The 27032-nt window shown below is 37.3% G+C and overlaps 1 protein-coding gene across 1 annotated transcript in view; it reads left to right on the forward strand.

Moving 5' to 3' along the window:
- Positions 1–26714, forward strand: part of DHX15 (DEAH-box helicase 15) — a 63843-nt gene extending 37129 nt beyond the window's left edge. Inside the window, exons 6-14 of the mRNA XM_025922105.2 lie at positions 2301–2468; positions 10011–10097; positions 11307–11456; positions 11858–11966; positions 12754–12945; positions 15839–15961; positions 21694–21884; positions 24509–24678; positions 26148–26714. Coding sequence (XP_025777890.2) covers positions 2301–2468; positions 10011–10097; positions 11307–11456; positions 11858–11966; positions 12754–12945; positions 15839–15961; positions 21694–21884; positions 24509–24678; positions 26148–26265 — 1308 coding nt within the window. The 3' untranslated portion in view covers positions 26266–26714. The remainder of the gene's footprint in view (positions 1–2300; positions 2469–10010; positions 10098–11306; positions 11457–11857; positions 11967–12753; positions 12946–15838; positions 15962–21693; positions 21885–24508; positions 24679–26147) is intronic.
- Positions 26715–27032: the final 318 nt, after the last annotated feature.

Below are 27032 nucleotides of genomic sequence, written 5' to 3' on the forward strand. Positions count from 1 at the left end.
TGTGTTACTTTTACATGGTCAGTTAAATGGTAGATTCCTAGAATTCTCCGGACTCTTGTCTTCATAAATTTGAATAGCACCCATAAAATTTAGTTTTCTCATGAAATTTTAAAATGATTTTTTACGAGCATTTTACCATTTTGACCACTTAAACAGTAATGCTTGTGTGCTAATCTGAGTCAATTTGGGTAAAGGAGATCAATCTTAATTGGTGAAAGGTTGGGAAGAATTTGAATTCTAGAATTTTTTTGTGTTATTTTATGTTAATGCATAAAATCTGGACTTATGATTAAAATTAAAAGTCCTTAGGGAAGCTATACTTCTGAATTAGGTAAGAGTGATTGTAACTGAAATATCAATTGTTTGTGATATGAAGATGTTGAAACCATTCTTAAAGCAGCACGTTCTTTTACCGTGAATTTTGATGAATAAAATATCTTTTCCTTATGCAGTGAGTTCAGCCTCCTCAAATTACTAGTCCAAATTTATTTATTAACCTATATTAATACTTTTGGAGCTGAAAGTCGTAAAAACTCCTGAGCTTCTGTCTCAACACTCAATCTTGCTCAAAACTAACAGATGGTTGCTTTATGCTGATGAATGTCAATGAGTTTTGTTCTTTTCTGAACTTCCCATGTTGACTGTGGGAATTTGGTAAACTTAAGGAAAAATTTTGTTGCAGTTTTAAAAGTGTTTAGAACTTTGCTTACATAAAAAACATAAGTGGTGTTGGAATTTTTTCCTCTCAACTTTAGAGATATCTTTATATCCCATGCAGTAGTGCTTTTGTTTTAACTCTGTACACATTTGACAGATTGGATAGCCTAGTCCAAGTAAAACTGGGGTTACCTTGTTAAAATTCTGGAATCTGCAAATGTACGATTTTGGGTACTTTGTTTTCTGATATATGACATCTGGATGTTTGCTGGCGTTGGACCTTTTATTGTCTGGTCAAATACATGTTTAATTAAGTAAATTAAAAACATTCTGGATATTGGAATCAGTTTTTCCTATTTTCTTTTTCTTAATTTTAGAAAAAAACTAACTTGGGGCTTATATCCAAATCTTTTTGATTTGGAAGAGATATAATTTTGTATTTGCATACCAGCAGGGGGCATTCTAATCTAGATACAGCATTTAAAAGCTTTTTTTTTTTCCCTAAAAATATTTGTTCTATTTGTTGTAGTTTTTCTTTCAATCAGTAGCAGTCTTTGATTTTCTTTTAAAACTTCAGATTTCAAAGGGAACTATTAACATCAAGTCCTTAATAGTAATTTTCTGTGTGATAATTTTCTAAGACCCTTATCTTTTTTTTAAGGAAATTACTGTATTTGAACGAGAGGGGAAAATTTTTGTTCTTAAGTGCCCAGAAACTTTGTATTCTTTAGCATGGAAACAGAATTGCATGTTGATTTAAAATCATTTCAAGGAAAATCATTTTAGTTTGATGTAATAAAAATACAGACTACATTTACCCGATACATTTTCCCCCTTTTTTGTTTAATCATTCTGATTTTTAAATAAGAGATACTTTGTTGACAAAGATAGCTTCTGATTGGGTCATCCATTGGATAGGCTTCCACATTATTTAACATACTTCTGAGTATAACCAAATTAAGGTTTCAGTAAAATTTAAATTTCTGGGTCCCCCCCCCCCCATTTTTAAGTCCCCTTGCCACTCCCTTAGAGCCTTCACCTACCTCTCATTTTCTGTCTCCCACACTCTGAGTAATCATTGTGTGTCTTCTCTTTAAAACCTGGATTTGAATGAAAATGCATTGCGATTATATTCTGTGATGGAGAAGTTTTTGAAGATGCTAAATTATTTGGGTTAGCCTACTTCTTAAATATCTGTGTTGATACTGTAAAGGTGTTTGTTCTCATTAGGCACAATGAAGCAAATCTTCCATATAATTACATTAGCGATACGTGACATTAAAGCCTAATTGGCTTATTTAAAAAATCTAGCACATCAATTTCTTTTAGATTGTGAAAATTGAAAAGGTTATGAGTGCAGTTAAATATTCCTGGGTGAGAAATTTCAATTTTAGTACAATTTGTTGAGAATTAATTAGGACATTTGACTAGAAGAAAAAGAGTGTGGAATGCCAATAAGATAGTTATCTATTTATTTGATTATAGAAATGAAAATTTCTTCAGTAGTTTTGGAAACCCAGTGAGGTTTACCTAGTTTGGATTTACCAAATTCGAAATAAGCTGTACAGAATTAAGATAATGGTAAATACTTACATGTTTCAGTGTGTATTTGTTGTTTTTACACTCAGACTTTTATTTTGTAGGAAATTGATGAAGCCTGTAAGAGAATAAAGCGTGAGGTTGATGATTTGGGCCCTGAAGTTGGTGACATTAAAATCATTCCATTATACTCTACACTTCCACCTCAGCAGCAACAACGCATTTTTGAGCCTCCGCCTCCAAAAAAGCAGAATGGAGCGATTGGAAGAAAGGTTAGCATAGAAATGTTCTCTGTAAACATTTCATTAATACAGAAAGTGTATTGAAGTATGAAAGTATGAGATATGAAAGTATATTGAATTATTAAGGACTAAGTGATGGGTGATAGTGATCTGGATTGCACACTACAAAATCTGTATTTCAAATGCAAATATTAAACCTTATATTTAGGTGGAATTTTGCATAACTTTTGACTGTAAAGTAAGAGCATGTACTGTTTCCCATTCCCTCCTTATTAAATGGGAGTTTGATTAGGATGGCTAAAGAAAAGAGGGAGATGGCCTAGTGTTGTCTTTCTCTCCATTAGTAAGTGGATTTCTTTAGAGCTCGAATGTAGATTCTCTAAGTATAGATGTCTGCCTGGCATAGGAAGGGAGCAAGGGTTTTCCAAACCTGTTTCTGGGCTCTTTGTTGGGATGGGAAGGGTATCTGAGTTCTAGTTTGAAACAGAACAGCTATCCTTTTATTTTTTTTAAGAGCTGGGTGTTCTAGTAGATACTTTGAAAATAAAATTACATTGCTTGAAAAGGTTTGAAAAACACTAGTATAGTGGAGTCAGTCATTAGGTTAAATAGTAGCTGTATATGAAATTTGTGAAGATTCTTGATCTCTGGATTTAAAGTTTTCATTTTTTAAAAACAATTTTTTTTAACATTTATTTTTGAGGTGGGGGGAGAGAGCGCATGGTAGTGAGGGAGGGGCAGAGAGAAAGGGAGACAGAATCTGAAGCAGACTCCAGGCTCTGAGCTGTCCGCACAGAGTCTGACACGGGGCTCAAACCCATGAACTGCAGTGCAAGATCATGACCCGAGCCGAAGTCGGATACTTAAGCAACTGAGCCACCCAAGCGTCCCTTAAAGTTTTCCTTTTTTAAAGTAGGTATAATTTACCTTCATCACCTTGGGAGATTATTATCAAGGATTAAGCTTTGTGTATACAGGGTACTGCTATATCTAGAAGAAACTAGTCCTTCATGGTAGCTGCCATAAATTCCTTGAATATATTCACGTAGAAAAAAGTGTCAGTTGAAATATTACTTACTTATGATTTACTTATCAGATTTGGAATTTATTGCTCTCTTATTTCTATATTCAGGACTAACAGAGTCTCACAACTTTTTTCTGCTTTTTTTCAATCTTTTGCTAATGTTTATCATGATTATTGAAAAATTACACATTATGAAGGTACTTAAATATATCAGGGCTAATTATTTCTTTACATGGTTGTGTAAAAGTTAAATGAACCAGATACATTTTTCAAATTAAAGGAACTTAACTGAGAGGATATACAACACCAGCTTAGTGGAGTGTAAATTAACAAGAGATTGATAAGGAAGAAATCAGCCTTCTGCGTTTTTCAGATCAGCAAGAGTAGTGAATATGACTTAAAAAACTGTCTGATCAGAGCTTCATTATGTTGAACTTTTCCAGTTATTTTAGTCGTAGTGCTGTTTCTAGAACATGTTAAAATATTTTTCCCTGTTACTTTATGTGCATTCTGAACTTTGGGGGAAAACTTGAAGTTTAAGTGATAGTTTTAGTATATAATTCTGAAGTTGATCTGTTGACTGAAAAATACTTGTGGAATTCTTAGCATAATTCTGTATCAGTGGTTGTATATAAAGTAGCTGTTTTCTTATATATTTCAACAGTAAAGAGGAGTAGCCTGCAGGCAGATGATTAAATTTTTCTTGAAATCATGTACACTTTGCATATCTGCATTTGTTTTAATTTGATGGGTTTTTTTTAACCACTGAGTAAAATTACGTATATAGCAAGATTTGCCAAATTTGTGTCTTTTCGTGTAGTTCATTTTATTCCATTTTTAGGTTACTGTGAGAACTTAAAAGGGCCTGAGCTTACTGAAATATATTTCACATCTGAGCTCTTTTGCTCTGTTACTTATCAGTGTATTGGAAAATTAAGTTCAGTCTGCTGCCAGTCCAGTAGATGATACGTTTTCTAGGATCTTCAGCTTAAGCTCGTGGAGTATAATTGAACTCTCGCTTTTTGTGATCTTTTAAATCATAAGGATATTGAGGAGAGTTTTGTCTTCCTGAAAAGAATAACTCAGCAGTAGTTGGATGTATGTGTGGTGAAGGCCATAGATGATGAGGGGGCTACTGGAGTCCCCAGGGCTTGGGGAATCCCATCCTGGGCTTTTAATTCAGAGTCAAACCAAGGGCCATAGTGCTGCTTCATCATCCATTGATGGTGTTTCATTCAGCTAAGGCTACAGGACCTCTTGCTGGGAAATCATGTTCTCTTCTTGGCATGAGTCAGCTTCATCTTCCAGCCTGAGAAGAGCATTATCACAGCCCTCCTGGATGGACCCAGGAGAGGGAGGGAGGACTTCATTAGCGCTTGGTGTGTCATTGTCATGCGAAAAAAAGAGCTTTGAAGCCTGGCATGTTTAAGGAGAAGTAAACGTCTTTATGGAAGCCTAGTTACAGAGAAAGATTCACTCCTCCAGTCCTGTTTTTGGTGCCAGGTGGAGAAGTTGCCTGGAGGAAGGTAGGAGTGCCAGCTGAGACGCAGCGATAGCAGAAAAACACCCCGTCCAAGTGCCGTGACTGGCACGTACGACGAACCGATGACCTCGCAGGTCGCAGGCGACCGTGACCCTTAGAGAGGTCAGAGGGATTAGTGGGACTTTGGGGGAAGGCGGAAGGGTATGACGGAAGATGCAGAGGTTCTGTGAAGGCAAGTGGCTGGGTACTGGAACAGGAAGAACTGGCATTCTGTTGCTGTTTTCCTGTTGCGCTATTTTAAACAAAAATGCCACAAGTTTGATAATGTCCTGTTTATATTATAAAATATAGGGCTAGAGGCCAAGGCTTGCTGCTTCTGTCATGAATTCATTATACTGCCAGTTACTAGAATGGAGCTTTCATTCATGAGTGTTAAACTGTCACTGATTGATATTCACAATTGATTTAAAAGTACAAAGGAACGCTTAGGGATTTATGTTCTGCTTCCAATTGTGTAAAACAAAATACAATTTGATTCTGTTTCTCGTTAAATTTGTTCTAATATAAGGATACTAGCTAGCATAAAGTAGAATGTAATAAGTTAGAACGTTTGGAACAAAGAGAATATTTAATACAGTTTTTAAAATTCCACCAAAATATTTAAGTATAATTCCATATTTATATTGGGGCACCTTTTGTAAGTAGTGCCTTGTTATCTTACTGAATGTATTAATTTATGCAAAATAGAGTTTATAATATGATTGCAGTAAAAGAAGCAAAACAGCTTTTTACTATTAAAGTTTTAAAATGTAGGCTCTAGGGGCGCCTGGGTGGCGCAGTCGGTTGAGCGTCCGACTTCAGCCAGGTCACGATCTCGCGGTCCGTGAGTTCGAGCCCCGCGTCGGGCTCTGGGCTGATGGCTCAGAGCCTGGAGCCTGTTTCCGATTCTGTGTCTCCCTCTCTCTCTGCCCCTCCCCCGTTCATGCTCTGTCTCTCTCTGTCCCCAAAATAAATAAACGTTGAAAAAAAAAAATTAAAAAAAAAAAAATAAAATAAAATGTAGGCTCTATTAAAGGTAAAGTTTTATGGGCATTGGGGACTTCAACTAGCATTCCTTTTGCAAATAGTTACTGAGTTTTTTTACATGGACTTCTAACACAGCACTACTGGTAAACAGCTTCAAAGTTTTAGTGATCAAGTTGAGAATGCATGTATTTATGTGAGGGTAGATCATGTTACCTGTTTTTGTTTGTTTATTTGTTTAATGTTTATTTTTGAGAGGGGGGGAGTATGTGCAGGGGAGGGGCAGAGAGGGAAGGAGAGCGAGAATCCCAAGGAGGCTCTGCCAGCACAGAGCCCTACATGGTGCTCAGACCCATGAACCTTGAGATCATGACCTGGGCCTAAATCAGGAGTCAGACGCTCAACCAACTGAGCCACCCAGGCACCCCCATTTTACCTGTTTTGATCATGCTTGACATTTATTCACGTATTTGACTTTCAGCTCAAGCTACAGTAGTTTTATAGAAGCATTAAAGTTTGCTCATCAATAAATTACTTGTATGCATCTTTTGACTGAGACTTACAATTGCTGTTTTATAGATTTGATGTTATTAAAATCCAGCAACTATTCTTTAATTTCACTTAGTTTTCATTAATTTTGTCCATACAAATAGCTGATTTTTCTGTAGCTTATCTTACAGTTTACTAATTAACATGGCTCAAAGCATACACTGCTCAATAAAAAAGAGAAATGGCCCTTGTGGAGATGGTTCTGTAGTTTTAAAGAGAGGCTTAATGATCCACTATCTGAAGATAACTTAGTGTGGTGCTGCTGGGACGTGTACAAATAAAGAAGTTAATGTCCTTACTGAAGTGGCGACCCCCGCAGAGTTCCCTGGGGACTAAAAATCCAGACTAGTTGAACCTCAGTGCATTATTGTGTCCAAGTAGAATTCAAGTAGAGCAACTCAACGAACTCTGAGTTCTACTTTCAAGTGGAATTACTGAAATAAGTCAAAGTGGATTTCTTTGGAAGGCGTGTTATTGAGGGGGAAGAGGATACATCTAGATGAAAGTTTAATCTTAACACTTCACATAAAAACATAAAATTGGCAGTGACGTCAAACTTGTTTCCACAGAGTTTATTCTATATTTAGGGGCTATTTACCTGGAATAATTGCTTGGCCAATGAGGTTTGAACACTTCTTAAGGTTCTTTGAGTGCGTATTGCCATGTTGCAGTCTAGAAAGCTTATCCCATTTATATATATTCCCATTGTTCATATGTAGGTCCCTTGATAAATTCAGGATCATTTTGTGTTCTGGCCAGTTCCTAATTAGATCATATGCCACTTAACATCTAGAACATACTTAGGCTTGCATTAGTCCACTGCTAAGGTTTCAAGGGAGTTGGGTAACTTTTATCATCTCCTTTGTTTGTTCTCAGGCGTTATTGTATGTAGGTTTTCTTTCGGCTTAGCTAGTATGGCCTCTCCATCTCTAGTAGTAGAGTTATTATTAGAAGCAGCACCCTGAAAGTTGTACAGTTTATTATGTGAGTTTTTTCCTCATTTTGTCCCCAAACCTACCTCCCATGGTTTCAGAACCCTGCCTTTTTTCTCATAGACACCTTAATAATTATTAAATCAGTATGGTAGGCAAGTCCTGCTCAGATGTTTTTTAACCAGTTTTTCTTTGGGGAAAAAACTTGAAAGTCCTATTTCTCTGTGTGGTCTTCTTTAACATTACTTTGACTTTTGGGTAGCAGTAGACTATCGATAATGACATGGGGTTTGCCAGGATGGCCTAATCCTGTGATTCTTAAGCACTTGGGGAATCACAAATCCACACCTCCTTGTAAGTATGCTATGATTTGTAACATACACACCAAAAGGAGATGCATGCACATGAAATGAAATGATTTTATGGAGGAAAATTATTTTTAAGTAACTCTAAAGAATTGATGTCATCAAGAAACTTTTATCACACTAACTGTATTCTGTTGTAGAAGAAACCTGTGAAATGTAATTTTTTCATTTCCTCCATTGTTCTAAATATATATCCAGAACCATAGTAATTTCACCCCAGAATTCCAGAAAACTCTAAGAAATCACAAGCATGTATCTGGTTCTGTAACAAGTTTATAAGGAGTTTTTACATTTTTTATGCAATTTTATTTGTTACAACTTTGTCTTATCTAGATTAATATGCAGGAGTAAAAAAAAAAAAAAGGTAATTGAGGTTTGGGAGTGTTAAAAACCTTTCCACTAGAACTCATCTTTGCGGGTTTGCTCCCCAGCTCTGCCACCCGACTCCTAAATTCATTACCCCTTCCACCACAGGATGCTGACTTTGTAGAAGAATATTAAACTCAGGATACTTATTCAAATTCACCTGTCAACCTTATATGCTTTGCTTATGTTTGCTTCAGTTCTAGCGATTGAGCCGTGTGCGGATCATCTAAATGTCTTGAAAAATATTTCAGTAACCTCAAACCTCCATGTTTCTTCTCCGTTTGCTAGTTAGCAGTCTTGGCAGCTGCCCAGTGAAAAGAAGGATTTTGGTTTTAGATATGTGAATGATTCTAAAATATTACCCTGTTAGTGGCTCCCTAGTAAGTTTTAAGACCTCCATGAGGGCCTGGCGGTACGAGTCCTTTAATTTTTTAGTTGTGCTTATGGACATTTCTGCCCATGTGCTCTAGTTTGAGCTGAGTCTTCTACTACTAGTGTTCTTCCCGGCTCTCTTGCGGCAGATCCCACCCACCCTAGCCTCGAGAACTCTCCTAAGTGCCGTTTTCTCAGTAAGCTTCCTTTGTCTTTGCTGTGGAATTAAACCCTTTTTAAGTCCCACAGGGAATCTTTGGCGTCATTTACACTTTCTGTCCATGTCTAATCTTCCTTCACAAAATGTAAAAGCTGTAAGAGCAGGCTCTATATCTGATTCATCTTCTGTGTCAACTGCTTGCATATATAGGCATCTTCCCTTAATGGCAGTTTTCTGTTCCTGAAAATCAAATGTTCTGGGAAAAAATACTAATGAGAATCCCATTTACTTACTGTTTAAGAAGAAAAATTGCGTGACATGTTACTCTCAAAGCCCAACCAGTTTCCTAAAATATATCTAAAATCCATCGTGTATTTACATAAAAAAAACCTAGCTACCATATTAGTATGTAAATGATTTAAACATTATTCCCTGGCAATAAAAGGTTCAAATGATTCTTGACGGTTAGTATGCAGTGATGTTTTGTTTGAGACTGTACTCTTTTTAAAAAAAATATCTACAGTTGATTCTTAAGATTTGCCAGATCTTGGAGTATAACTTGAGATTTGACCCCCCACCCGCCCCCTAGCCTTCATGTGCCATTTTGTTTAAAATGTTGAGTTTTGGTGATACAAAGTTTCCTTATAAATATTGTCAGAAAATATTGAAATATTGAAAGAAAATACTGAAATGTTGTAGAGTTTGGATAATAACCAAATAGTGTTCTGTAAGGGAGGCATTTCTGTAAGGTAAGCTTGAGTTATTTCGTTATTTTTCTTTTGATGCTATGCTTAGGTTTAAGAAATCAAAACATAATGTGATTGAATGATAACCTGAAGTAATAGCTTTTGTTGAGAAAGAAATTTGCTGTAATGGACTAGATGAAATTTTGAATTGAGATCTTAAATGTTAATTTGTCTTGATATTGCATTGGCTGTTAAGGATGAAACCTTATTTTTAGTTTATTTACTGGATTGAAATTCATTGTTCAGTAGAAGTTCGTGGCTATTTTTTTTTAAGTTTATTTATTTTGAGAGAGAGAGAGAGCGAGAGTGAGCGAGCGCACGTGAGTGCAGGGGAGGGGCAGAGAGAGAATACCAAACAGGCTCTGCGCTGTCAGCAAGGAGCCTGTTGCAGGGCTGGAACTCCGGAACCATGAGATCATGATCTGAGTTGAAATCAAGCGTCAGACGCTTAATTGGCTGAGCCACCCAGGCACCCTGTTACAGCTGTTTTTACTGTCATTTGAATTTTACCTGTTTTGTAATACAATTTATGTACTACTTATTTCTTAACAGGTAGTTGTGTCAACTAACATCGCAGAAACATCTTTGACAATAGATGGTGTGGTATTTGTGATCGATCCTGGATTTGCAAAACAGAAGGTACATATGTTGGTACTTTAGTTGTATACTTTATTAGTGTTAGCTTCACAGTACTTACTATCTACTCATGTAATGACTGGAATTTACTTTTTAGAATTTTCTGTTGTGTTTTGTTTTCAAACGTCAGTGGTGATGAGCTCTTTCTGTTCTAGCTGGCTCTCATTTAGTAAGCCCAGGCATGATGTTTAGTCCTAGGCTGCTTTTCTGTTTCCTGTACGATTGCTTTGGCCTTTTTGTTTTTGTGTAGTAATAAGGGAACAGGATTGTCATCCCTGTAGATCAGTCACTTCCCCTTTGAAATTAGGGTTTCTGTTATTGCCAGGCATAGTATCTGAAAAGGTGTTAATTTCTAGTTTACAGTACTGAATACCAAGCACTTTGGCCAAATGGAGTGACTACTCAGTAAATAGTGTGTATGTTCTATTATTCACAGATCTTTGATTATATTTGATTACATTTTGTAGGTATAATTGGGAGAATTTGTTACACGTAGTGTTTGTGTCTCTGATGGAAATTTTTCTTTTTAAATTGGCAGTATGTAACTGATTTCTTGTGGATTAGGTTCAAAATATATTTCTTGAACGTTCACTGTGAACATCAGGTGTTGAAATTGACAGGTTCTTTTCAGGCAAAAGCTTTCAACGCTGTTTGTCCACTCTATTAAAGCAAGATAAAACTGGTAGAGCTGAAATTATTTTATTTATTAATTTTTTTAACTTATTTTTGAGAGGCAGAGACAGAGCACGAGTGGGGGAGGGGCAGAGAGAGAGAGAGAGAGAGAGAGAGACATAGAATATGAAGCAGGCTCCAGCCTCTGAGCTGTCAGCACAGACCCTGACGTGGGGCTTGAACTCACGAACTGTGAGAGCATGACCTGAGCTGAAGTCGGGGATGCTTAACCGACTGAGCTACCCAGGTGCCTGAACTGAAATTATTTTAAATTCGGAAGAAAAAGATGATGTAATCTCTGTGTATAAGAGCCTTTTCATCTTAGCTTGAGTCTTCAGAATGATAGAGTCAGAATATCTGAAAGAAAGTTAAGGCACAGGATGACTCATTCTCAGTTTCCATTTCAGTGTGATTTACAGCCTTCATTAATACTACTTTGTTTATTGTGGGTTTAGCTGTGGACTTTGTATACTTTATGTTAGATTACAGTTTTGTGTTTAACTGAAGAAAAAATTCTGAACGTTATTTCCATTCCAATAGGTGTACAATCCTCGTATCAGAGTTGAGTCCCTTTTGGTGACAGCCATTAGTAAAGCTTCAGCTCAACAGAGGGCTGGTCGAGCTGGGCGTACCAGACCTGGGAAATGCTTCAGACTTTATACCGAGAAAGCTTACAAAACAGAAATGCAGGTAAGGGGGTTTGCTGTATACTTACTATGTGTTTGGAAGGTTAAGTTGAACTTGTTACCAGAAGAAAATTGTCTTATTTACCTCATCCTGCCTTTTGGCACCATTACCTCCTTACTTTTTCCCTGAGAGAGATTTATGGTGTAATCTACCAGTATAGCTCTCTGTTAACAGTTCTAAGTTGAAGTGAACAGCAGCAGAAACACTTTGAACCTTATAAAGCTAGTTTCACAGAATCTGATCCCTTTCGGGTATGTTCCACATGTATTTTTCTCCTGTGATCAGTGGTTTAGAAGTAATGCCAAAGTAAATAGCCAAAGAGGCAGAGAACAGATATGTTTTGTTTTCTGGAGCAAGAGGATTAAGGCATATTTAACAGAATAAACATTTTTGTTTTTTGCTAGGATAACACCTATCCTGAGATTTTGCGTTCTAATTTAGGATCAGTAGTGTTACAGTTGAAGAAGCTTGGTATTGATGATTTGGTGCATTTTGACTTTATGGATCCACCAGGTATGAATCCTCAAAGCGTATTTTAGCAAATGTTGTAACCAGAATTCACCAGCTCTGCATTGTATTCTTTACCCACATGCACACACGCACATAACACCCCCTTTTTTTCTTCTGTGTGCATCCAGAGAAGTCTTGTATATTAGGATTAAAACTAAGGAAGTGATAATTATATGAGAAAATTTGTCTTAATTTTTTTCTTTCCTTGGAATAACTAAATTATTCTCGGAATTATTGATTGCATAGGAAAATGAGAACTTTCCTTATTTTTTTTATTTGAGAGGAAGAGCGAGCATGCGTGTGTGTGTGGCATGGGTCAGGGAGAGGGGCAGAGTGAGAGAGAGAGAGAGAGGGAGAGAGAGAGAGAGAGAGAGAGAGAGAGAGAGAGAGAGAGAGACAGAAAGAGAAAGAATCCCAAGTAGGCTTTTTGCTCAGCACGGGGGCTGATGCAGGGCTTGATCCCACAACCCTGTGATCACGGCCTGAGCCAAATCAAGAGTCGGATGCTGAGCTGATTGAGCCACCCAGGCACCTCTGTTTCTAATTTTATTTTTGCGAACAATTATTTAATTTACTTAGGAAGATGACAGTTTTATCTCCTGTGCAGGGAAATTTTGCAAGTTTATATGATTCATAGTTTGCTAGATCTCTGTAACCGAATTTGATGACAGGTTGAGTTTTGAGTTTGGTCCACTGTAGAATGAAAAATGAGATTGCTTGTAATAGTTTCTACTTTATCACATTTTTGCTTATTAAGGCAGTTTGTTTAATAGATTGCCTTTTCCCCCAGCTCCTGAAACTCTGATGAGAGCCCTAGAACTTTTGAATTACCTGGCTGCTTTAAATGATGATGGAGATCTGACCGAATTGGGATCCATGATGGCAGAGTTTCCTCTAGACCCACAGCTCGCTAAAATGGTTATTGCAAGTTGTGACTACAACTGTTCTAATGAGGTCCTATCTATTACTGCTATGTTGTCAGGTAATAGAGGGAAAGGAACTAAACAAAGCCCAGCTCTTCACAGTTTGGGTGGACTTCACATTTGGTTTTGTTTTTTAATATTTAGCATGATAGCGGATTTTATAGATGGTTTTGAGGAACTCCTTTTGTTTCCTAAATATCTTGTAAATAGCTTTATAAAGACATAATATTTACAGAAGTAAAGTAATTCGTTGTGCACAAAATATAGTAAAAACATTGGCTCTCTTGAGTGCAGTAAAATTGCAGTAAGGGAAGAGTACGTCTGAACACAGTTGTAACTGACTTCTTTGATAGGTCCATCAGTTTTGTGGTTTATTACTGAAAGTACAAGAAGAACCTGTTCCAGTACTTGGCACTGTTAAGTGAGCCTGAGACAAACCCAGACAACTGTCCTTAAATTGAGCTTTTCTAGTGGCAGTCAAACAAAACATGAATTTTAAACTTAGTATCAAGTAAATAGAAGTAGTAATGTATAATTTTAGGCTTAGAATCTAATCTGACAGTTCTTTTACAGTGGCAGAAAGCACTTGATAAAAGAAATATACCTGAAAGATAAAATGGCTAATTTTGGAAATTAGAGCATTAAGCTGAACAAATCATGCTGTTTTTAGTAGCAGTAAAACATAATCCACGAATGAACTACAACTTGGAAATTAGATTTTCCAAAAAGAAGAAATACGGCTCATTACGGTTCACTGATTCTCACAGCTAAAAATAGAAGACATCTTACGTTTTTACTGATGGTCAAAGTATTCTATACTACTAGTTCCAGTACTGGGGAGAATGACTTCCAGTTTCAGAGTGGTTTATTAGTCTTAATTACAAACTTAATGCCTCAAATGATTCAAAATCTTACATGGAATTAAAGGATAAGTTTAAAAGATTTCTAAATATAGCAATTTTGGCTTAGTTTAGATGTATGGTATGTTTTAATGGTGTGACTTTTTTTATTTAAGAACTAGCTAAAATGTTTTTTTGCAGAGTTATGACTGATCAGACTCAGAGCAGATGGGCAGGGCAGTAGCGAATCATTTTAATAAAATTGTAGTCTCACTTGCGGAGGTGGTGGTAGGTTGTTGTCTGCCTTTCTTACATGTTTCTGTTAGATGCTCCCAGTTGTACTTCCACAAGATTTTCGTTTGTAGAGAAAGTGTGGGGCAAGAGTTAACAGACTGTTTGTGTATTTATTGGTTATCTGCTCGCTTTTTATTCTTCCAGTTTCTCTATCAGGCATTCTATATAATTACCATCGAGTGAGTCTAGATTCTTAGGGTTTTAAAAAAACTGGTCATTGTGACACAGTTGAAATCTTCCAACTGTACCTTTTACTTGTAATAAGGAGCTCTGCAAAACGTAGGGGTTTATTAGCATATCAAGAAAATGGACATTTATGTGTAGCAGTTATTACTAAGCATGACGCTTTTGGGGGGACAATGTTAAAGGGTGAGGAAGAAGTCATGGAACAAAAACAGTTTGCCCAGCTTATAATGCTTTGATTTTCATTTAAATAGTTTTTGAAGTTTTCAGGTCCTGATGTAAATAATGCAAATCAAGGGCCTTACAGGGTGCTACTTATTCCCACTGTTCATTCTGGGAGCTAGTTCTCATTAACTTTCACATCTTTGAGAGGTTTCTGTACTTTTACGCATTACCTTGCTTCAGTTACATTAAGCAAGACATTTAATTATTACTTATTGTGATCATGTGTCATTGTCTCTCTTGGCTTCTTTGGTATCTTTTTAAAGGGGAAACTGTATGGGAAAGTAAATTGATACTGTATTTGATCTTGTTGTTGGTTATTCCCATTATCTTCTATCTGGACTGATCATTTATACTTTTTTATATTGACACGGTTTTAAGAGCTTTAAAAAAATGTGTTGACAAAAGTCCCAAGCTGTTAAGTATTTTTATTTTCATATTGCTTTTATGACTATGGAATTGCTAAAGTGAATTAAGGAAAGTTGTATTTTAAAAATGTAGCGCACGCTTTGTAACAACTTAAAAATTTATGTGAAATAACATCAAGGCTCTAAACAAATACTGTAGTTACATATTTTGATGACCCTTGAAATGATGACTGTTTCAGACTAATTGTCAACTTTTTAAATACTGGATTTTGCTTTTTATATTGAGGTTTTGATTCAAATAACAGTTTTTTTTTTTTTTTTAAACTTGGGACGTCATTCTCTAATCTTTTTATTAAAATGCTGGAAAACTAGGCTGAATCTCCCCAGCCTTTTTGAATTTTCTTAATTCAAAGGCGGTTTAACCTTCCACCACTACTGCTATCCTCAAAACCCAAGATTTCATGATATTTTTTATGTTTACATATGCTTCTGCTCACCGGTGCTAATAGTGATACCCACCAGTTGGTAACAGCCACAGCACTAGGGAAAAAATTACAGTAGAAACGTGCCAATAGATCGGTTAGAGAGTTGTTTTTAGCCCTGCAGTGGGCAAATAGAGCTTCGTAACTTCCCTAGCCACTCAGTGGATTCGACGGATGGCCTTTTGAAAAATTACATTTAGCTTAAAGGCTATTGACACCATAATTCTGGTTATTGGTAGAGCTATCGGCACTGGTTTTTGAACTAAGTTGAGCTTTCTATCTCTAGTATCTTGATGGCCTTCAGAATAGCTGTTTTGATGCCTACTTTTAGATCTAGTTAAAATAATCAGGTGCTCTGTAGCTTTGAAACCCTCTTGTCTTACAGATGTGGTTAGGTGTTGATGTACCAAATCAAGGTAGTAAACAGTCCAAGATGCAGTTGGAGGCCATCCTGCCCTGCCCTATGCTCTGTGAACTGACCTAGCTAGGCCTTGTTCCTCTATCTGTGAATGCGTGACTCATCGATATGGGCGTTTGTGTTGGGCCCATACCAACCTTGTTTAGTCCCACAGTGTTTTGTTCGCCCCACGGAGGCCAAGAAAGCCGCAGATGAAGCCAAGATGAGATTTGCCCACATAGATGGAGATCATCTGACACTGCTGAACGTCTACCACGCCTTTAAACAAAGTAAGTGTAAATTAGATTGAAGGCACTCTTTTGTCTAAATGTCACTTGCAGCGCGTAAGATGTTTCTTCATCTCACTTTCATTTATTATCCGTGACAACTTTACATTAGAAACCCAGAGGTACTTTAGGAAAAACTCCTGACTAGCATTTAAAATAGAAATTGTCTATCTTTTTCAAAGTTGTTTGCACTTGTAATCAGGGGAAAAGCACCGATTATAGAAAGCTGGAAAATACAGGACAGTAAAAACAAAATACCAGTATAAAATTTACTACTAACACAGACATTTTGTATACTTTCTTTTACTGTTTATTTTCATACCGTTTGTATTTTTGTAATTTTGTATTATTTATAGAATCTTTATTGCTTAATAATTTTACTAGTAAATAGCTCTTAAATAAATATAAAACTGGGTGCCTGGGTGGCGCAGTCGGTTAAGCGTCCGACTTCAGCCAGGTCACGATCTCGCGGTCCGTGAGTTCGAGCCCCGCATCGGGCTCTGCGCTGATGGCTCAGAGCCTGGAGCCTGTTTCCGATTCTGTGTCTCCCTCTCTCTCTGCCCCTTCCCCGTTCATGCTCTGTCTCTCTCTGTCCCAAAAATAAATAAACGTTGAAAAAAAAAATTAAAAAAAAATATAAAACTGACAAAACAGAAGACTGGGCTGCAGATGTGAATGATCATTCTCAGTCAGGTACAAGTGGTCTATAAGCGGGAGGAAAAGTCAACTTTATTTGCAGTTCAAGAAGAGCCATTATTATTGAGAGGTACCATTTTCTCACCTATAAAATTGGTTACAGAAAGGAGGTTATAGAAAAATAGCTCTCAGGTGTGTAGGAGTGGGTTTAGTGGAACAGTCCTTCACTGGAGGTGGGAATAGAAGTTGATGTTGTCTTTATGAAAAGCAGATTTTATGTTATCAAGAACCTTAACAAGTTCATACCATTTGACCCAGAAATAATCTATGCAGTTTACCTTTCAGTATCCTGTGGACACAGATATAATTAATGACTTCACCTCAGAATTATTTATGATAGTAAAAAAAAGGGGGGGACTACCTAAATTGCCCACGAGTAGAAAGATAGTTCAGTGATTTACGCTATAGCCACATGGTAAAGTGTTGTTCTAACTTTAAATCATGTTTTCGGAGAGTATTTAGTGACGTGAAAAACATTTTCCAGTTGTTTGAAAACAAGGAAATGCGGTAATCAAGTTACTGCCTGATACTGTTGTTGGAATCGACCATTTATAAAAATTAGAAAGTTAAAGAAAAATGCAGAAAAAATTGAAACAGGTTGTGAAAATGTTTGATATTTATGTATCAGTTTACCTGTTGGGTGACACGCAGTCAAAGAATGGTAGCTTTACATCATCACCCTTTACCAAAACTGGGGTTCACAATCACCGTTAAGTCTGTGTTTTCTGCTGTTAAGAAAATGGTTCCCTAATTTATAGCCTTGATAAATTTTTCACCTCTGGTTTTCTTTGCAACTCATTGTTATCTCCTAAAAATCTCTGTATACGCCTAAAATAGTGTGTTGATTTTGGCACATCTCCTTTGGGGTGGGGGTGAATTTATTTATGTCAGAGTCTAAAAGTGCTGGAGAGCCCGTGAGTGGAGCAAAGAGCAGAGCTGCCAAAGTCCTGCACGTCTGTGCAGGTAGGAGTTGACTAGAATTGATAAATAATCTGTTTAAAAAAGGAAAAAAAAAAAAAAAGATGAAGGCCAGTATACAGTTTACTTCAGAACATTTATCCCTCTCATGTGCAAAGTATTGATAATGCATCATGTTTAAAGATTTTATTCCGGGGGTAGGTTAGTCCAAGAAATACTCTGTATTCCTTTGTGTGTCGAAGTGTACCGTGGTGGTTGATGCTGGGCGACCACCAGACACATAACCTGTGGACGGACGATGAGAAGAGGTGGAGGGGGGAGGGCCTTGGAAAGGAAGGCTCCTGTGCCGTCAGAAGGAGCAGATTCATATCCATCTTGCCTCTCAAAATCCTTTGGTATCATTAAGATACTGTTTTAAGTGGGATTTAAAAGATGTCTAAAGGAGCAGCGCGGGTTTTTACCGTATGGTCTCACAAGACATTTGAATGTTCTTTGAAATTAGGAGATTGTGTTATTTTGTTCTGTACGTTTTGATAATTGGCACAGCAGTCAGCGTATTTGGATTTCATAATTTGCCCTGAAAATAAAGTGTAGGGCGCCTGGGTGGCTCAGTTGGTTAAGCGTCCGACTTCAGCTCAGGTCATGATCTCGTGGTTTGTGAGTTCGAGTCCCACATCGGGCTCTGTGCTGACCGCTCAGAGCCTGGAGCCTCCTTTGGATTCTGTCACTCTCTCCCTCTGTCTCTGACCCTTCCCTACTCTCTCTCTCTCTCTAAAAAATAAATATTAAAAAAAATTAAAGTTTGGATTGATAATAGAACTATGCATTTGGATTTTAAATATGAATGTAATAATTCAGAAGTTTAATACTTCAAATGATAAAGTTACTAAGTAATGCTTATCTTTACATGTTGGCAGTTGAGGGCTTTCTATGAAAATATTGTACAGTAGGTATCTATAAAAGTTTTATCCTACCTTTTTTTTTTTCTTTTTTTTTAAATTTTCCATTTCGAGAGAGAGTGAGCACTTGTGGGGGAGGGGCAGAGAGAGAGAATCCCAAGCAGGCTCTGGAGGGTCAACACAGAGCCCAACATGTGGGTGGAACTCAAGAACCATGACATCATGACCTGAGTAGAAATCAAGAGTGGAACCCTTAACTGACTGAGCCACTCGGGCTACCTGCCCCCCCCCGCCCTCCCCCTCAGTACGATTAGTGGAGGGAGTATCGTGAGTGAGACTGGTAGCATCCACTTAACTACATACTTGATGCTTGTCTACTACGTGCTTCTCACTGCCACAGGGATGGTAAGCTGTTGGGTGGTTTTAGACCTTTTGTGGTATATGCTGGTCTTAATAAATAAGGTCAAAGGCAGCAGAATGACTGAACACTTGGTAAGTGTCTCCAAAGGATTCAGCCTTTAATTACTGACCTATTTTCAAATAAGGAGAGCCATTAAAAAAATAGTGTCAGACTTTGAGATCTCCTTATAATACTTGGACATTTCATATCCATTTGTTGAGTTTGGAATATTTTCACTAATTTTTAAATGATGCTAGGTTTTAATTAAAACAAGTATGTTTGAAAAATAGCAACTGTGTTTCAGGTATTAGTCAAGAGGAACCCTTTCATCACAGACAATGGTTGATTATACAGTGCAGCTAAAATTCATCTTAATACTGTTGAAATAGAAACAAGGGGATTTAAGTTAATTTGCAGCACCTTGATTTCTGTATGTGTATATATGATTTCACTCTGAAATGATTGGATTTTAGATCTTAAAAGTAGCTTACTGGATTGGTAAGAAATTTGTAACTAGCATTATTTTAAGAATATGTTTCCATTTGTAGGTTTTATCTATCAAATTATTTCTCACATATTTAGAAAATACAGATAGTATTTGTTTATTGACAACTTGAATTGCCATTTTGTTACCCTTTAGGGTATGAATTCTGAAATTTATAACTCCAGAAAGCTATACTCGTGGTCAGAGTATGCACATCCTTTTCAAAAGGCCCCCTTTTTTATTGTCTCAGTTTGGACATTACCATTGCTTTTCAGCTCAGTACATTACAGCAGCATAAGCAAGAATACCTCTAAAGCATACTTTCTTTGTCTTCTCTCTGGAAGATACTTGGGGCTTTGTTTAAATCTCAGTAAGTTCAGATGGATACTGCTGCTCATTCTAGATGGGTGAATTAATGGTCTTGAACACATCAGTTCTTCAATTGAAAGATCGTTTACTACCCCACCTACCCACCCACCCTTTCTGAATTGTGGCTGCATTTTGTAATGGGCAAACATTTATTAATATATTGGTTGTTTTTTGAAAAGCAATTAAGAAAATATTGTATGTTATAATTGGTAGAATACTAGAACTAAGGAGAAAAGAAAGTGCCAAAGATTAATGTACATTACAGAAATGGTAGGAAGTATCAACAGTTTTGATTTTTAAGGAAACCCCCCCCCCCCCCCCAATTTCACAGTAACCCTCTTAGGTTTATTTATCAAAAGGCCTCTGAAGTAAATAATGAAGTTTTCCATTGTGACTCTCTGGGACATAAAAATGTCACTGTATAATATTTTCTATTATGCTGCAGTTTGAGCTCTTTGATTAGATGAGAAGACAGTGGATTGGTTGGAAGCTTGTCAAGGAGTCATCAGTGGAGAGATACCCTTTGATAATAAATACATGGATTGAAATTATTTGAGGGGCGCCTGGGTGGCGCAGTCGGTTAAGCGTCCGACTTCAGCCAGGTCACGATCTCGCGGTCCAGGAGTTCGAGCCCCGCGTCAGGCTCTGGGCTGATGGCTCAGAGCCTGGAACCTGTTTCCGATTCTGTGTCTCCCTCTCTCTCTGCCCCTCCCCCGTTCATGCTCTGTCTCTCTCTGTCCCAAAAATAAATAAACGTTGAAAAAAAAAATTAAAAAAAAATTATTTGAAGTGTTCAGCTTTGTTTATTAATACTAATTAATAAGCCTTGTTTATTAAACATGAGTGGGGATTCCAGACATCCTTATAAACTATATCACTTGTATTTTAATTTTTTTTACTTCTATAGTACAGCTCTTTATTTGATTGTAAGTTTTTATTTTAATTCCAGTTAGTTGACGTTGTTACATTAGTTCGGGTGTATAATGTAGTGAATAATTCCAACACACCCGTACATCATCCTGTGCTCATCACTATTCATAGGGATACACGCACCCCTATGTTTATAGCAACGTTACTTGACAGTAGCCAAGATAAGGAAGCAGCCCAAGTGTCTGTCAGTTGATAAATGGATGAAGAAGAGGTGGTATATATACACAGGGGAATATTATTCAACCTGAAAAATGAATGAAATCTTGTCGTCTGCAACAACATGGACAGAGCTAGAGAGTGTAATGCTAAGGGAAAGAAGTTGGAGAAAGACAAAACCATTAATGCTTTCTTTCACTCATGCAATTGAAGAAACAAATAAGCAAAGGAGAAAAATTAAGGGAGGGGCAGATCAAGAAACAGACTCAATTAATTGAACAAATTGATGATTACCAGAGGGGAGGTGAGGGGGAATGAGTTAACAAGTAGGTGGTGGGGATTAAGGAGTGCATTTATCACTCGAACTTTAGATCTTGTTTGGCCAACACCAAGAGGCACATGGGTTGCAGTGAAACTTCGAAACACTTCAGGTTTCACAGTAGTCACTTGAGTTCACTTTTACAACTTCTAAATTGTTTTTGGTAATCTTAATCTAAGGCTGTCTTTTCTTTGAAAATGAGAAAGACCTGGATGGCATTTTATCAAATTCCCTCAACTCAGTCTGTTAGACTGTATTAGAAACAACCAGGTGGATGTTCGTGGATAAAATAACTTCATTAAAAATAGTGTATTCAAAATCCGTTTATTCAAAGTCACAAAATCCGCTAGCCAGAAACCTTAGTGCTGTTTCTGATTTTGTACTTCACTACAGATTTTTGGGAAAGTTGATAAAATTTTGATTTGTTTTTACCGCTGATGTGGGTAATTCTCCTTTTTGGATTACTTAGTTTACACTTAATAATGATTTGCCTTTTTAATTAGATAATATACCTATTTGGATGATTCATGTCCGCTTTCTTTCCCCCTCCCTCCAACTTTGTAGATCATGAATCGGTTCAGTGGTGTTATGACAACTTCATTAACTACAGGTCCCTGATGTCAGCAGATAATGTACGCCAGCAGCTGTCGAGAATTATGGACAGATTTAATTTGCCTCGTCGAAGTACTGACTTTACAAGCAGGGACTATTATATCAATATACGAAAAGCTTTGGTTACTGGGTATTTTATGCAGGTATGTGGATAATGCACGCATACATAATTAAATGTTTACCTAATATTGTTTGCTTTAACAGCCCTTTGAATCTCCTTAAACACAAGGTAAAGAATGCCTCTGATTATTGATTTTAAATGTTATGTCCAGATTCTCGAATCAACTGATAATGCTAAGAAATTTTATGTGTCTAATGAGTAACAGATTAATTTGCTAAACAGCAAAGTCAGTAATCCAGTTACATAGAAATCAATTTGGAGTTAACTTTTTAATTACCCGTCTTTTTTTTAATACCAAATGAGGTGCTAGCCATTTTCAGGTGGGATTAACGATTTCTTCAATGTAAATTTCAATTCTTGGCTTTTGATAAACATATTGAAAAGTTTCTGTGACTAGATCTTAACTGGGGATGTATAAACAATGCTGAAGTGAGGCATTTGTCTGTGTGCATCCAGAAGTACAGTTCACTTTCCTCTCTGTAGAAACTAAAGACTCTAAAAGTCAAATACTCAGACAGCTGTATTTGATTCACAATGCTGTGGAATGATTATTGGTATTTACAACTGAGACACGGGTGCTGGGAAAAGACAAAAATGTTATTTTAAGTGATAAGATGAAAAGTAATTTAAAACGTTTCATTTAGTGTGAAGTGTGATATATATAGTGGGGACTCTACTAACTGAAGTACAGCTTGTCAGGTAAACATAGCAGACATTTATTTTAAAGGATTTAAAACATTATGTTTAAAAAAAACTCTGTGGTTGCAAAATTGAAAACAAATCAATCCATTACTTGGGATTGGATTGATTTTAATTATGTCTTCTATCTCCTGGTTGTTTTCTCATTCTCTATTTTGGCTATGTCTATTAAGCAAGATGTGGCCTGCCTTAAGGCCAGATGAGCTGAATAAATAGAACGGACCCAAATGTGCAAAATCAAAATAAGAATTGATTGGTGCATAGTCTGTAGTTGAAATCATAGTGACAGTAAGAACTTTTATTGTGACATCTTCCAAGATTGCGTGCTTATTAGAGTTAGGAAAATAATAGAGCTAGGTATGAAAATTCATTCTTCAGACTCTTTATTCTTCATATTTAATAGGTACTAGGATACGGTGGCTTCTTTTTGACATATTCTTAGATTTGCTTCTAATTCAGAAAAGATTGGCAAAGCCATATTCAAGCATAATGGGTTTCTAATTCTCTCAGGATTAAACTTTGTTAGAAACACGGCATACGGGGCGCCTGGGTGGCGCAGTCGGTTAAGCGTCCGACTTCAGCCAGGTCACGATCTCGCGGTCCGTGAGTTCGAGCCCCGCGTCAGGCTCTGGGCTGATGGCTTGGAGCCTGTTTCCGATTCTGTGTCTCCCTCTCTATCTGCCCCTCCCCCGTTCATGCTCTGTCTCTCTCTGTCCCAAAAATAAATAAAAAACGTTGAAAAAAAAAATTAAAAAAAAAAAAAAAAAAAAGAAAAGAAACACGGCATGCAATATAGTACCTGGCACCTAGCAGGTGCTTAGTAAATATTTAGTGAAGGAAATGGAGTTCATTTTCTGTTATTTATTCAAAGTTATTCACGTCAATTATTCACACACATTCTTCATATTACTGTAGGTCTAGAATTTTAAAGGATGTATCGTCTTCTGTTTCACTGTTTGTTAATTAGTTATTACATAAGTGCCACCAATCAGTATGTTTGATTATAGAGAGAAGTACAGGAAGGAATTACGTGCACCTTCCCCCCTCCATTCTTTTTCTTTTCTCTTCTCTTCTCTTCTCTTCTCTTCTCTCCTCTCCTCTCCTCTCCTCTCCTCTCCTCTCCTCTCCTCTCCTCTCCTCTCCTCTCCTCTCCTCTCCTCTCCTCTCCTCCCTCCTCTCCCCTCCCCTCCCCTCCCCTCCCCTCCCCTCCCCTCCCCTCCCCTCCCCTCCCCTCCCCTCCCCTCCCCTCCCCTCCCCTCCCCTCCCCTCCCCTCCCCTCCCCTCCCCTCCCCTCCCCTCCCCTCCCCTCTTTGTAGACTACCTTTTGCTTTTCACTCCTTTTTGCTTTCTTTGTCTCTTAATTGTGAATCTTCTAGTAATTGTTCATCTAATACATAGTTGTTACCTGGCACTAAAGAACCCTTTCTAGTCCTTCTAAAGCAGGAAGGACCAGGTACTATATATATGAGCCTCTGTGGGCCCATGAGGTCACTGTTCACCTGCTCAGCTCTGTCTGCCCTTGCAGTGCAAAAGCAGCCATGGGCAAATGAGTGTCCTTGGGTTCCAACCAGACTGTACTTATGGACCCTGAAATTCAAATTACATAATTTTTACTTGTAATACAAGTACATGACTTACATAATGCAAATTACATAATTTTTACTTTTTAATTTTACATATCTCCTTACCCCACCCCCAATTATTTAAAGATGTATGAACCATTTTTGGCCAATAGGCCTTACAGATGCAGGCGGTGAGTTGGATTTGGCCTGCAGTAGTTTGCTTTTCCCTGCTTTTATCAGGCAGTGATAAAATAACTGTAGCCATTGAATTAAAAGCAAAAGATGAGGCCTGCTTGTTCCTAATCCTATAGGTAGCTTTTCACAGGTTTGTTTTGTAACTGGCACATCAGAAGCATTGTATTAACTTACTGGGTTTTGGTTTCAGGTGGCACATTTAGAACGAACAGGGCATTACTTAACTGTGAAGGATAACCAGGTGGTTCAGTTGCATCCCTCTACTGTTCTTGACCACAAGCCTGAATGGGTGCTTTACAATGAGTTTGTTCTTACAACAAAGAATTACATCCGGACGTGTACGGATATCAAGCCAGAATGGTAAGCGACACCCTTTGTCCTAACAGAGTTTGTTAGTATTTTGCTCAGAATGCAGTCTGACTTCGTTGGCAGCAGTCTTGTCCTTCCTTTGATTCCGAGGAACTTGATGGTCTCATCAGCTCAGGATGTGTGCTCCATGTTTAGGTATGGGGCTTTCACCGAATGGTATGGTTGATCTCTCTCTTGTGATTTTGCTTTCCTAAGATGACAGAGGGATTGTTGGTATGGGTGTGGGCGGGATTTGCAGCCAAATACAAAATTACAGCTGACTAGCATCAAGCGTCTTTGGAGTCCTTCTCTTGCTGTTGTGATCGACTCAAGTCTCCTGGTACTGTCCTAGATATCAGTCAGTCTTTGTATTTTCTCTGTTCCATTATCATTAGCTCTGAATTATTGATGATTTATATGTTGATACTTTGGAAAGAGTTAAGCAAGCCTAAAAACCACACATCTCGTTGTATCTTAGCATATTTGATTTGCAATTTGTTATTGGAACTGATTGCCATCATTTTTTAAAGTTTTTTTTTTTTTAATGTTTATTTATTTTTGAGAGACAGAGACAGATAGAGTGCAAGCAGGGGAGGAGCAGAGAGAGGGGGAGACAGAATCCAAAGCAGGCTCCAGGCTTTGAGCTGTGAGCACGGAGCCCGATGCGGGGCTCGAACTCACAAACTGCGAAATCATGACCTGAGCCGAAGTTGGACACTTAACCGACTGAGCCACCCAGGCGCCCCTGATTGTCGTCATTTTGAGCAAAATTACCACCCTTCCCCTTTTGTGTGTTTGGCTTTTTGTTTTGGTTAGTTGGTTGGTCGGTTTGCCAGAATCCATTCTATAACTTAAGATAGGAGACGTCAGCTGGGAATGGTGGGACTGAAAACACTTCTTTTAGTTGATGACACTTGCTGTGAGCCTGCTTTCTTTCCTACACAGATTTATTATGACTTCTGACACTTGTGTAGGACATTACCATTTTATCTTAAAGGCTTTGTTGAGAAAAAATTGTATGGCCAAACATTAAAAAAGATTCAGTCAAGGGAATTCTTTGGGGTATAGAGCTATATTTATAGTTATTAAACTTTGAGAAGATCCAATCATTTGAATACCAAGATATTTCTCCTACAGAGCCTGTGTTACTCTAACCTTGGAGAGGTTGGTCAAAACGGTGTTCTAAAGTGAAGAGATTAGTGGCCTAATTTTCATATCTTTGTATTAATGTAAAGAAAGGTTTTTAAAAGATTTTATCTCCAGGTTTTTTTTTTTTTTTTAAGTCTATGGAAAGTCCAACATGCTAACTAAAATAAGGCATTTCTAAAAGTGGTGTTAGGCATTTGTAATTTTAATGTTGATTTGGGTTTGTAGATTTGCCTTTGTTCATCATTATATTAATGAGTAATTCCTATCCTACTAGCAACTCCAGTACTTTAATTAAATGTTAATTTGGTAATTTTTCCCCCCCTTCCGGACAGGTTGGTGAAAATTGCCCCTCAATATTATGACATGAGCAATTTCCCACAGTGTGAAGCAAAGAGACAGTTGGACCGCATCATTGCCAAACTTCAATCCAAGGAATATTCACAGTACTGAATTCAGTGCTTAGAACTGAAGTTATTCAGAGGACAGCTTTAAAAGATGAATGAACTCAAAAGTTCAAGTTGTGCTCTTCACGTTGGTTCAATAATGGCCTTTATTTGAAAGCTTTTTAATTTTTCTTTACAGTAAATATTCCATTCTGATTTCATAAATTAAACATTTATGCCTCCCTTTTGTGTTGACACTGTAGCTCATACTGGAAAAGTCGATCAATGTTTTGCAGTTTATTGAAAGTAGTTCTATATATAACAATGTTATAAGCATTTCTTTAGAAATGGTTGAAAATGCTTCTAAAATGTGATTATCGACCATGGTATGCATGATCGTTGTAATTGTTGACATTCCTTTTAGAAGTTGTGAAATGTTACAACTTGTGCTTATGTAGACACAATCTTCTGTCTCAGTACAGAGGCACTGACTTCAATAAAGTCTATTTATACTAATTTCAGCCAAAGCACTTTGATATCTTTGTTCTAGTCTCTTTATGGCTTCTTAAGCATGGGGCTGTTTTTTTAAATTGTAAGTATACCATGATTACATACTTAGCATCGTTCCACAACCTTTCCTACTTCCGTAGATAAAGTAGTCATTAAAGCAGTATTTTCAAGAACATAGTGTGGCACTTTGTTAGGTTAATCAGGGTGTGATCTAATGGGATAAAAGTATATGGTTTTCATTCACAAGGCAGAGTAATGAATAGCTTTCTCTGGTCTTAAAGTTTATTTCATAAGGCTGATTTTGCACCACATTTGTAGTAGAGC

This window comes from Puma concolor, chromosome B1 (genome assembly GCF_028749965.1).
Source record: "Puma concolor isolate L17-30 chromosome B1, mPumCon1.1.hap2, whole genome shotgun sequence".
NCBI lineage: Eukaryota > Metazoa > Chordata > Mammalia > Carnivora > Felidae > Puma > Puma concolor.